The sequence below is a fragment of the Neodiprion lecontei genome, chromosome 6 (genome assembly GCF_021901455.1).
Source record: "Neodiprion lecontei isolate iyNeoLeco1 chromosome 6, iyNeoLeco1.1, whole genome shotgun sequence".
NCBI classification, from domain to species: Eukaryota; Metazoa; Arthropoda; class Insecta; order Hymenoptera; family Diprionidae; genus Neodiprion; species Neodiprion lecontei.
Genome location: NC_060265.1, coordinates 22,090,334 through 22,101,536, shown reverse-complemented (window position 1 = coordinate 22,101,536; position 11,203 = coordinate 22,090,334). Strand labels below are relative to the sequence as shown.

General features: G+C 38.6%; 2 protein-coding genes and 1 long non-coding RNA gene across 3 annotated transcripts; 1 reads left to right on the top strand and 2 right to left on the bottom strand.

Annotated features, from left to right (window-relative positions):
- Positions 1-436: 436 nt before the first annotated feature.
- LOC124295125 (aldo-keto reductase family 1 member B1-like) lies at positions 437-4,950 on the bottom strand. The gene is made up of 5 exons (XM_046743924.1): positions 4,105-4,950; positions 2,415-2,700; positions 1,910-2,298; positions 1,545-1,693; positions 437-1,195 (listed from the first exon to the last, which is right to left on the bottom strand). Exons 1-5 carry the CDS (start codon positions 4,174-4,176, stop codon positions 1,159-1,161), a joined length of 933 nt encoding a protein of 310 aa, XP_046599880.1. The 5' UTR covers positions 4,177-4,950; the 3' UTR covers positions 437-1,158.
- On the top strand, positions 2,715-4,063 carry LOC124295126. Its single transcript, XR_006905031.1, has 2 exons — positions 2,715-3,169; positions 3,929-4,063. It is a non-coding gene; the product is annotated as an uncharacterized LOC124295126 (long non-coding RNA).
- A 139-nt stretch (positions 4,951-5,089) lies between the features above and the next one.
- On the bottom strand, positions 5,090-8,086 carry LOC107220331 (aldo-keto reductase family 1 member B1). Its single transcript, XM_015658892.2, has 5 exons — positions 7,926-8,086; positions 6,358-6,840; positions 6,052-6,258; positions 5,767-5,915; positions 5,090-5,277 (listed from the first exon to the last, which is right to left on the bottom strand). The coding sequence occupies exons 1-5, from the start codon at positions 8,001-8,003 to the stop codon at positions 5,235-5,237; spliced, it is 960 nt and encodes a 319-aa protein (XP_015514378.1). The 5' UTR covers positions 8,004-8,086; the 3' UTR covers positions 5,090-5,234.
- Between the last annotated feature and the right edge of the window lie 3,117 nt (positions 8,087-11,203).

Sequence of the window (11,203 nt, the reverse complement as noted above, 5' to 3'; positions counted from 1 at the left end):
TACAAAGTGTCAAGGAGAATCCACCCTACATAACTATTCCGTTTCTCCTGGATTATCGATCGTTCGTAAAAACAATTATATGACAATCTACTTTTTTATTATGTATATAATTTTGATTTGATGGCCTTTCGCGATTAGGATTATTGACAACGTTTTTCCATGAATCCAAGGTGTTTCCGGCGAACGAAAATGTCAAATTATCTCGTTTAGAGTATAACATTGTCACAAGTTTCTGTTAACACAATCACGTATTTGGGCCGAGTCAATTTATCGATCGACATAGGTGTAAGACGCGTATCATTCAAAGAAATGAACCGGGTATGAAAAAAATTATGAAAGTGTTGTTCAGAACAATCGGTTCCAATACAATTGATCAAATCACGCATTTTAGACGTTTCATTTTCACGTACATTTCAATCGATTGTTTTGAAAAAAGTTGTATCTCGAAATCTTGTATAATATAGGGAAAAATGGTTACAAGAATCTTGAAATCAGACAGTCTTATTGTTAGTTCATAATATCGAATAGAGACAATTTTTTAAATTAACGTATGTACGCTCATGCTTATTGAAACACAATCTGTGTCGATCTGATTGAATAAGAATTTTAGCTTATCTCACGATTAGTTTAATTGCCTTACTTGTATATAATAAGTGATATGCTTATTTATCATACAAAGTAATAACAGAATTCAATTTCATATTACAAAATCTGTACAAAAAGATATTTCAAGACACCGATTTCGAACTTTGGTTTCGGACTGATCGTTTAGCTGGTCGTTTTCTGGTTGTTTTCAATGCTGTGAGACGTCACAAGATCTCTATGAAGACATTTATAAGTGTCAACGTATCAATTTAATTGAGATAATTTCTATATGCTGCGCCGGCTCTATAATAGTTGTCGGCATACATGAACTTGATACAGTACAACCTCTCAATAGAACCGCTCACAGGCTGTGAGTGGAATACATTTCTCAAAATTTTGGTTCCCTCACTCCGACTACAAAAGCTCGTTCTCAAAAATTAGTTCTCAACCCTCTCAATAGTACCTTTATTGCACTAAACCTTTATTATACTAAATAGAACTTTTGTCGCGGCACTATTGAGAGGTTGTTCTGCATCAATCGTTGCAGCTTTCGGGCAGGATTTCGTCGAAATTCTACTTCTCGAATGGATAGTACGGGCTGTCGATACACCTGAAAATGTAATCAGTATTGGATAATGAAGCATGTGCGGTAGGACGGAGCGAAAAAAAATATTTATGGAGTTACTCTTCCCTGTACGCTGATACGTTGTATTATGAAATCCTGTAAGCCTATCCGAAAGAATTACTATAACATTCTTTGAATACAAGCTTTGATGAAGAATATCAATGACCATTGTAATGAAATTCAGGAAATGAATTATGATCGAGAAGTCTGAAGACGTGGTCAGTTTCAGGATTTTATGATACTACGTATCAGTTCGTACGAGGAATACAGATTTAGAAAAAAAAAAAATTTTACAGGAGAGAAATGAGCGAGATTTAACAAAAATATAGCTTACTCAAGCAGCGGACTTAATCTGACGTTGCAGTCAAGGCTGTTGATGAGCTCAACATCGTCTTTAGCAAGTTCAAAGTTAAATATATTGAAGTTTTCTTCAATTCGAGACTTAGTCACTGATTTGGGGATTATTATGTGTCCCCGTTCAATCTGTGAAAAATTTACAAGTCTTCAATTTAGGATTTTGAAGCAATGGCATAGTATTTCTGTCACGAAGACAGCACCATTACTCGATTGTAGTAAAAATAATCTTATCTTTGGGCGCAGTGATTCGACGAGTTTTTTAGTGTACGTTACATGTACAGATTTTATTTAACAGCCCTAAATTTACGATCCTTGATAACTAAAACAGTGCGAGTACATTACCTGATAACGCAGCATAATTTGAGCAGGAGTCTTTTTGTACTTCTCGGCAATAATCTTGATTTTCGGATCTTCGCTGGGTTTCGGTTGGCCAGGTTTTCCCGGCCCTCCCAATGGGCGATAAGCCGTTATAGCGATGCCCTTGGACTTGCAAAAATCGGATAGCTTGAATTGGCACAAATAGGGCTGGCATTCGACCTGGTTGGTAACGGGCTTGATCTTTCCCTCCTTTAGAATCCTCTCCAACTGCTCTTCGTTGAAGTTACTAACGCCGATGTTTTTCGTTAACCCCATTTCGTAAACCTTCTCCATGGCTTTCCAAGTGTCGACGAAATCGTAGTCGGCAAATTGCATTTTACCTTCGGCGTCAAGAGGATAGTTTCCGCTTCCCTCTGGAAAGAATTTATAGCTTCTTATATACCGACCAGATTTATCCTTTCAACTATTGAAATGTCTTATGAGACAGATCGAATTGGTCAAAGTCACGTAATTTTGAACTCTGAATAACCTTTGTAAGCTATCGGCCAATGCATCAAGTACATGTCGACATATTCAACGCCCAAGTTAGCCAAAGTCTTCCTCAGCATTGGTTCAACGGCTTCTGGTCGGTGAAAAGTATTCCAAAGCTTGTTGCTCAGGAAGATGTCCTCTCTTTTTATAACTCCTTCTGCAATTTTAGATCTCACCGCCTTGCCAACTTCCACTTCGTTATCGTAGAGATAGGCGTTGTCGATGAATCGGTATCCGATATCGATCGCATCCTTCACTGCTTCGTATGCTTTGTTTGGTTCTGACTGTTGATAGAATGACGTAATTAGTCATCAACGCGTAATTAGATATATTAATACACTTGATAAAAATTTTAAACGTAATATCGATTTTCGGGTAGTCCGCTTGATTCAGGTCTCATAACGCGCCGAATGCTCTTCAAATAAACTTTCATCTTTCTAAGCTTACAACAAAGCTTCAATTGCACATTATATAAGTAAATGTCATATACAGTTTTATATGAAAGTTTGATAAAATTTTCGGGATTTATACAAGTGACCTCGATTAGTATTATTATTATCTTGAAGCTTACTCGAAGAAATTTCGTTATGTATTCAATTCACTGAAGCAAGCAATTTATTCATTGTTTTATCATGTAATTCGAGGTGGAGTCGTGGCGAAGATCTGACGTTTTTATTGCATCAGCGTTCGAGTTTGATTTGCGAGGCTGCAAAGTGCAAACAATACCAAACATCAAAATTGTAGTGTTTTCAGGTACGTATATCGTCTAACAATTGTCGTAAATGTTTTAATTGTGCGTTGTAAACTTTACAATCGGATGTCTTGTATGCCCGCCATAATTACCGTCACTGCGACAATTTTGTGATAACAGTTTATTATACGGTGGTAAATTGAGCTCAGCCTTTTTCCTCGTATAAACACCTTGAGTCCATTAAACATGTATCGCAGTAATTCTTATTTCAGTCCTATTGTAAAGGATGAGGAAATGATATAGAATCCAGGCTCAGCAATTTCAAAATTCATTTTCGAGGGAATTATATAATTAGATTTAAAAATGGTGATTTAATATTTGGCACTGTTTCAACTTTCTACAATAGATAATATTGTACAGTGACTTCGGAGAAGGAGTTTCGCTATCGTTGGAAATTGCCAGCAATGCTTATCAATATATGTGATAAAATATGATAAATTTGAAGCCACGCTTTCGACTGTTCCGCAAATTACAGACAGTCATACCTCAATTTATCGACTCAACGTAGCTAATAGAAGTGCGATGAACCTTCTGATAAAAAAAGCTTATGTTTGTCCACGTGGACGTCTGAATGAGTGTTGGACTACAGAATCGATCATTTGTATTGGGAAAAAAAACGGAATTACTACTGTTGGTTGTTTTCAATAAATATGGAATATTATTGATTCCCGCTGCATCAGTGGGAGAATATCATACTGTGTGTTAGCCAAGTCCAGAGGTAAAGCATAATATAATAAGTTTATTAAGTTCTTGATTTCCAGACGAAATTTTAAAGAAGAGATCGATGTTGAATTAGTGATTACAATTCAATTTCAAACTACAAGAGGCTGCTGGAGGTCGGCCACTGGAAACGACTCCAGTTATACGAATATTAGTAAGTACAGATCTGAGTTTAGCATAATTAGAAAAATTCGAACAAATTTATGTGCAAATTTACCCGCCAAGTTCCCAGTCCGATGACTGGAATCTCTGATCCGTTGTAAAATTTCACTGTCGGTGCTTTCGCCATTGAAATATTGCGAAGATTTCAACTTGCGATGAATTTCTCGCGTGTGGATAACGACGTATGCACTTGTGGAAACTAAGTACCAAGTGCGTCTGAACTTCTTCTCTACCTCGGTGTGCCGGAGAATGCAACTGAATTGAAACGACGCAATGTTATATGCGTGGAATGTACGACCGTTCTTTTATCGCGCAGGCGCGGACCGCGTTCTTTCATCACAAATGAACCGAAATCATAAAATATGTTCATTTAAAACTCTGTGGCGCGTTCTGTACACGTGCCGCATCGGCGAGATATTCGTTGATAGTCGTCGGAAAATGAGAACATCCGACTTTAGACGAAACCAGAAAGTAATAATACCGGAAATTCGACGGTAAATATTCGAATTTTGCCACTTTTTAATTCTTAGTTGACTTTTTCTTCAATTTTTTGGGATCAAATAAATGGCCCGTTTTCTTCAATTGTTCAAACTATCATATTTTTAGTGTAAATAGAAAATTTTTTTTTTATACATTACTACACAGATTTGGGCACTGAGCGTATTACGTATGTAATTGATGCGCAGTGAATAAAGATTTCATAAAGTTGATTAGGTTCCGTCTTAGATAAATTTATTCGTTGATATTAGTCAATCACGCTACAAATACAACCACGAAATGATGAATATAAAGCGATTTGAAATCATCAATTGAAAATAAACTACATGTGTGATTGGGAATATATCGACTCAATTTTTCTGTAAAATGTTTTGTAAGTATTTATCATTTGCAGCATATATTATTAATGCGATATTGCTTTTATTTTATTTAAATATTGTACGAGTGAGGTTTATGAACATATCAAATCTACGTCTCATTCGCGACGTGCACGAAGAGAAAATAATTGTTTTTATTCGTTGACGGAAAAAAATTTATGTCCATCAGAATTTATGGTAATTTTATTTAATAAACGGTGGATGTACTCTTTGAATTTACACCCGGTAATACAAAGAAACAAAAATATATTCGAAATAGATATGACGTAAAGACTAACTATGCGTAAGGGTTAATTCTTCCTGTCCTTAATTAGTACGGAATCTGGAATGGCCAGTATTTGTGGGTCTTCACGCTGTAACAAAAAAGTTACAAGGATTAATTAATTGAATTTCCCTAGATCACGATTTTATGGAATTGATGAACATTTTTCATTGGGTTAATTCGATCATAAATATGGGTTTCAAACTGAATCACGCAATCTATTTACGCTAAAGGTAAGCGTCTTTGATTCGACAGTGTTTTCCAAATTCTCATCGAACTTATTGAGCAATTTGTGTGGCTGGTCATTAATTACGATGGGTTATATACCTTCGATTCGTGAATGGGAAAACTCTCGAACGATAACTTTTTCAAATGTGACGCGATCTTTGACACTGCGGATTCAACTTATGTTACATATATATAAAGATATTAGTCGCGTGGCAGACTCAAAATTCAAGTATCAAAGTCGTAATATGAGGTAATTAATTCGAAGATAATCACGACTTTTTAATGTCTAAGGTTTTGAATCATGGGTAGTTTTATCGTTTTTTACACGATTATTACTAACACGAGTACTCACTTGTCTAAGGGACAAATTCTGCCGTTGCAGTCGAAACTGTTGATGTACTCGATGTCTTCAGGTGCCAGTTTGAAGTCGAAAACGTTAAAGTTTTCGGCGATGCGAGATTTCGTCACGGACTTCGGAATGACTACGTGTCCACGATCGATCTGCAATTCGAACAAAAAAAAAAAATAAAATCACACGTCGGTCCAATTTGTTCCTTCACAAAAATTCTAATCAAACGCTGCGATCCGTAGGTCGACTTTCTTCAACCGATATATTTGCCGGAAGTGCAGTCGGTACCTGGTAGCGGATGACGACTTGGGCGGGAGTCTTCTTGTACTTAACGGCAAGCTCTTTAAGCTTGGCGTCTTCGAGAAGTTGAGGGTCGCCGGGTTTGGCCCAAGGTCTGTCCGGAGAGCCGAGAGGACTGTAACCCGTCAATATGATGTTCTTGCTTTTGCAGAATTCGGACAGTTTCAACTGAGGCAAGTACGGATGGCATTCGACCTGAAATCGGCATTAATTCGTTGAAGAGATACTGTCACTTACTTAAGTACGGACACTGAGTACAGACAATAATATAGCCGTGGCGAAGGAAATGCTGACCTGATTCGTCACCGGTAGGATTTCAGCGTTCTTCACGACTCTCTCGAGTTGTTCAGAGTTGAAGTTGCTCACTCCGATGCTCTTGGCGAGTCCCTTCTTGTTCACGGCTTCCATCGCCTTCCAGGTGTCGAGGTAGTCGACGTCGCTGTACGCCACGGTGCCATCGGGATTTGAGGGAAAGAGGGTCGTCGGGTCTTCTTTGTAGCCAAACGGCCAGTGGATCAAGTAGAGGTCAATGTACTCAAGGCCAAGGTCACTGAGGGTGGTTTTCAGGGCTGGCTCGACGAGGTCCGGTCTGTGGAACGTGTTCCAAAGTTTGCTGGTTATGAAGAGGTCCTCCCGTTTCACCACTCCTTCGGCGAATTTCGCCTTCAGCGCCGCACCGACTTCCTTCTCGTTTCCGTATACGTGGGCGCAATCGATGTGCCGGTAGCCGATGTCGATCGCGTCCTTCACCGCCTGAGTAACTTCGCCGGGCTTTGACTGGAATTGATGAAACAAATTCAACGTTATTGAAAGTTTAATTAATTAAACCATTGTTTAATGAGATAAGAGGAAACCAATGCGCGCGGTTCGCCGATTACGTTCCAATTTTTGATATTTCACAAAATATTTGCATATCATTTTGGTGTCATTACTAAAAAAATTGATTATCGTATCGTACAATTCGATAAATCAATATACCTCTACAGTCTATGTAACGATTCTCTAATTGTTTGTAAATTCATGTAGACAAGTTTCGAGCTGAATCGCATGGACTGAAAAGGCACTATTTATAATTGAAGGCTCATTCACGTCTGAATATCAATATCTACACCTGTACATAAGCTTGAATCGATTCCTGAAAAATTCTTAAAACTTCTACAAGCGGCGGCAGTGATTCGGGAATATTATAGGCACGTAAGAAACGGTTCAAAGTCAATGATAAAAAACAAATTTCTTGATAAGAATTGGTCGTAAATAAGTTACCATATGTTATTGGTAACGGCTTGTTCTCTTGACGCTAACCGTCTAATTACACTCGACACGAAGTAAACGAACGCAACGTGACCGCAGCCGAACAAAACGTCGCAAGTGCCACAGTATAAAGCAATGATAAAATGCACGCTTGTTTCAAAAAGCCGCGATATATTCCCGCCAAGATTTCGGCAATTACGCAACGTCCGAAACGGCGGTTAACGTTCTTTGTTAACGAACGCAGGATGGGAGCGATCGATTTTTCGCGTGTCCAAGGCAGAGCATCGTAATGCAAAACCCAACGAATTATTTCAAGGTCGACGCAGCGCCGCGCGAAGAGCGAAAGTCGAATATCCGCGTTGCTCGAATGTTCGAAATTACCGAACGCGCGTTCCTAAAATAAAAACAAATGAAAGGAGATGTTCGAAACGGTTATATAACCGCTGCGTGCACGTCGTACGCGTTTACGCTTGAACCTCGTGGCTTCGAATCGTGCTATTGATCTTCCGGCGGATACGAGAATGCTGCTAACCGGCTTCCTCTCCTCGTAGGCCACATTTCGAGAATAGCGCCGACTAATTGCCGTTTTATGCTTATATAGAATCGTTCACCTTCCACGTCCCCAGACCGAAGACCGGGATTTCCTTTCCGTTGTTGAACTTCACTTTCGGCACTACGGTAGGCGACATGATGGATCGCTAATTCGTTACGATAATATTCAGCCGTTGAACCCGTGTCACTCGGAGCACGATACTCGACTGTGGCTGACCCAGGCCTTCCCAGCCTTTTATCCAGCTCCCCACCATCCGGCGAATCGGAGTAGTTGTCTCTCTCGTACCCACGCTCTACACGCCCTCGCAGTCTCCCACACAACCAGATATCACAACATCCCCTGTATATCGAACGGTATTCAAATCCGCCCAACGCTTATTCCCTTGCCGGCGAGGTAATTTCGATCCGGGGTTTCGATTCCGCGACGAAAGCGGCTGAAGTTTGAAAAAAAAAAAAACACATTAAATCATTTTTATGGGTATGTTCAGTGTAACCTTACATTCCCATCGAATAAAACCATAAATTTTAATTCAATCGTCTACGGAATAGGAAATAATTCATACGGCGTCACGATCGAATTTGCTATCGGAAATATCGTATGTTGTACAGAATTACATGTGATGCTGTTTGCCGTATGATGTAACCGAGATTACGCAACGTATACAGCGATTTGTATAGAGCATGTTCAAAATAATTTTTCAAACCGATGGCCGGTAGGTCAAGAGGTTTATCACTTGTCTCACGAATTATCAAATTTTTTTTTGTTACCGAATAGCGGGTGTGGATTTAGATTTAAAAAAGCAATATTCTGTAAGCAGTTATTCAATCTGTTATAACGAGTATTTCTAATTTGACGATTCATTTAATTGACATAACTAGTGTAGTTTTTATTACACTCAAAGTCTCTGTGTCTCTGTTTTCTTTTCTCCATGCTTTGACATGATCTATTTATCACGTAGAACGCGAAAGAAAGCCACAAGTATATCCTCAGTGATTTAAACTCGAGTCTGTTTTTCCTCAGCTATCGATCGGTCACAAAATAAATTATTACTCACTAATTGTCCGTGTAGTTTCAACAGCGGTAAGAGATAAGGATTACAATGAATTGGAGGTGCATTTGGCAAACTGAAATTCACAACTATTCTTTACGTGTTACGATATTGTAACTTTTTTAACGCATTAGGAAGAGTTTCCGAATAAAATTAGACAACTGGAATGGAAAAATAAAAAATACGTTTTTGGCAATTAATACAACTGCTCTCAACACAACGTAATAAATAATACGTATATCGTGAGAATTTCGTTTTCATGTATTCCAAATACGACGCAATTTTCTACCGTGCATTCGTAATGCCTTGAATCGCGGAAAGGCAAAAAAGAAAACGAAATGTTACAGCAAAGTATTGCGAGCAGCGTACCGAGAAGTATGTACACAATTGTTGTTTGACGACCGAAATAGAAGAACGAGCAGGTTCTGTGTCGAAATACAATGTACTTGAGTATTTATTTATTTATTTTTTTTTCGCCCCGACATTTCGATGTGCAAGGGCTTTGTATATAAGCTCCTATAAATTCTAGGCGACGCGAACCTATTTCGGACGAGTAAATAGCGCTCACGGATTTGAGTGAGTGAATAAATACTGACATGGTCAGACATTCAAAGTCCAAGTGTGAGGATTTGTTTTACGCGATAAGGAGTTTGAACACTGTAAATTCGAGTATCCTCTGCATAATAGATCTCCGAAAGCTACTTTCCTCCTTATTGATTTTCGATAGTTGAATCTAACCGATCGTGGATAAATAGCATCGAAAATGATTACATGATCACTTCTTTAGAAGCGAATCACGAAGCTTGGAATTTGTTTCAAATTAACCGTTATAATATTATAAGTTGTTACTTCAGTTTCCAGGTACTCAAGAATCATACAAGCTTTACATTCTCGACGACCTAGTTAGCAGCAAACAACAATACTCGATCAATAAAATAAAATATATCTAATACGAAATTATACGTCAGTCATTATGTATGGCGTTGATGTATGTATCTCGAATATTTTTCTGTCCATAGAGTAAAATCGATATTAACTGACACGCGAGGAAATTAACGAGGTCTTGTTCCGGGACTGGAATCGCTGGCTTCACGATCCTTCGATAACATTTCACCGCCGAGTCATGCTGTAATCGAATGGAAAAAATACTTGCTGGTCTAGAAAAATGATTAAATATAGACAAATCTGTTTGCTATGTATCCTATGAACATATGTACGTTAAGATACATGACCCATTACGAGACACCCGACGTATCGCAAACGACTTCCAGATGCAACTGTTTGCTTGATAAGTTTTAAGGTACAATGTTCAAAGGTACTGATGAACACCATGTGCTACGTCTTACCACGCATTCGTTTATTGTTTATGCAACATGTCGTTACACCGGCAATGATTGGTGCACGCGATCTTCGTGAGGCTCGTTTAATTCACCTTGAGGAGGATCTATCTTCTCCATTTTCATGAATGTAGAGTGATGTGGCAAAGCTTCGATCATTCTGTTTCATTCGTTGATCACTTCATCCAATCGACCAAGAGTGCCAGCTTTCACGTCTGAATTAAACCATCTTACCTTATCCACGTGGATTGGCATTGGTGTCGCCAAGAGCCTGCCTAAAATGATTGAAACTTGGAATTCTACGGACTTTAATATCCTTATTTCTTTACGTGATAGGACGTGGTACCACCGGTTTCGATCCGTCCCGTTTTAACGCGGCGTTACGTCATTTGTGATTGATCGTCGATTTCAATGCGTGACAACTCAAAGGGGTTCACCGAAAAAATATATTCGAGGCCTAAGTTAGTTCCACCGAGTGAACGTTACTCGCGCGAATCAGTGGAATGAAATCCTTGAGCTTACAACGAGCGTTGATTCTAACAAAACCCTAATTGCTTTGCGGCGTTAATTTCTTCCTTGATTACATCAACTTCGCATCGCTACGTACAGTAACTGGTTACATCATTATGAGCAATGTGAACCTAACATAACAAATAATTTTTGCTTGATAAATAAATGCAAATCATTCGATTCCATCGATTCCGTTTCTACTGTTTCGCTCACTTTTTTTGGCAAGGAATGACAAGCCAAAAAGTTTTTCATCCCAACCGGGCAATAACTTACCTTTTATAGATTTTTAGGCATTTTCGCTTCCTAGGATCAATAAAATTTTTACAAAAATTCAGCCGACCTAAGCATTTGTGTACAAGAACCGCGCTGAACTGTAAAAGGATCGTTTTAAGAAAAATATTTCGCGTAATTAATCCCTAATGATGAAAAATAATATGGTTA

What these genes read in the sequence shown, in the direction of transcription:
- LOC124295125 (XM_046743924.1), bottom strand. Translation starts at nt 4,176, where the DNA reads ATGGCGAAAGCACCGACAGTGAAATTTTACAACGGATCAGAGATTCCA. An exon ending in TCGGACTGGGAACTTGGCGG is followed by an intron (nt 2,701 to 4,104) that starts GTAAATTTGCAC and finishes TTCTATCAACAG; the next exon opens with TCAGAACCAAACAAAGCATA. An exon ending in AAATTATGCTGCGTTATCAG is followed by an intron (nt 1,694 to 1,909) that starts GTAATGTACTCG and finishes AATTTTTCACAG; the next exon opens with ATTGAACGGGGACACATAAT.
- LOC107220331 (XM_015658892.2), bottom strand. Translation starts at nt 8,003, where the DNA reads ATGTCGCCTACCGTAGTGCCGAAAGTGAAGTTCAACAACGGAAAGGAA. An exon ending in AAGTCGTCATCCGCTACCAG is followed by an intron (nt 5,916 to 6,051) that starts GTACCGACTGCA and finishes TTCGAATTGCAG; the next exon opens with ATCGATCGTGGACACGTAGT. An exon ending in AGAATTTGTCCCTTAGACAA is followed by an intron (nt 5,278 to 5,766) that starts GTGAGTACTCGT and finishes TTTTTGTTACAG; the next exon opens with CGTGAAGACCCACAAATACT.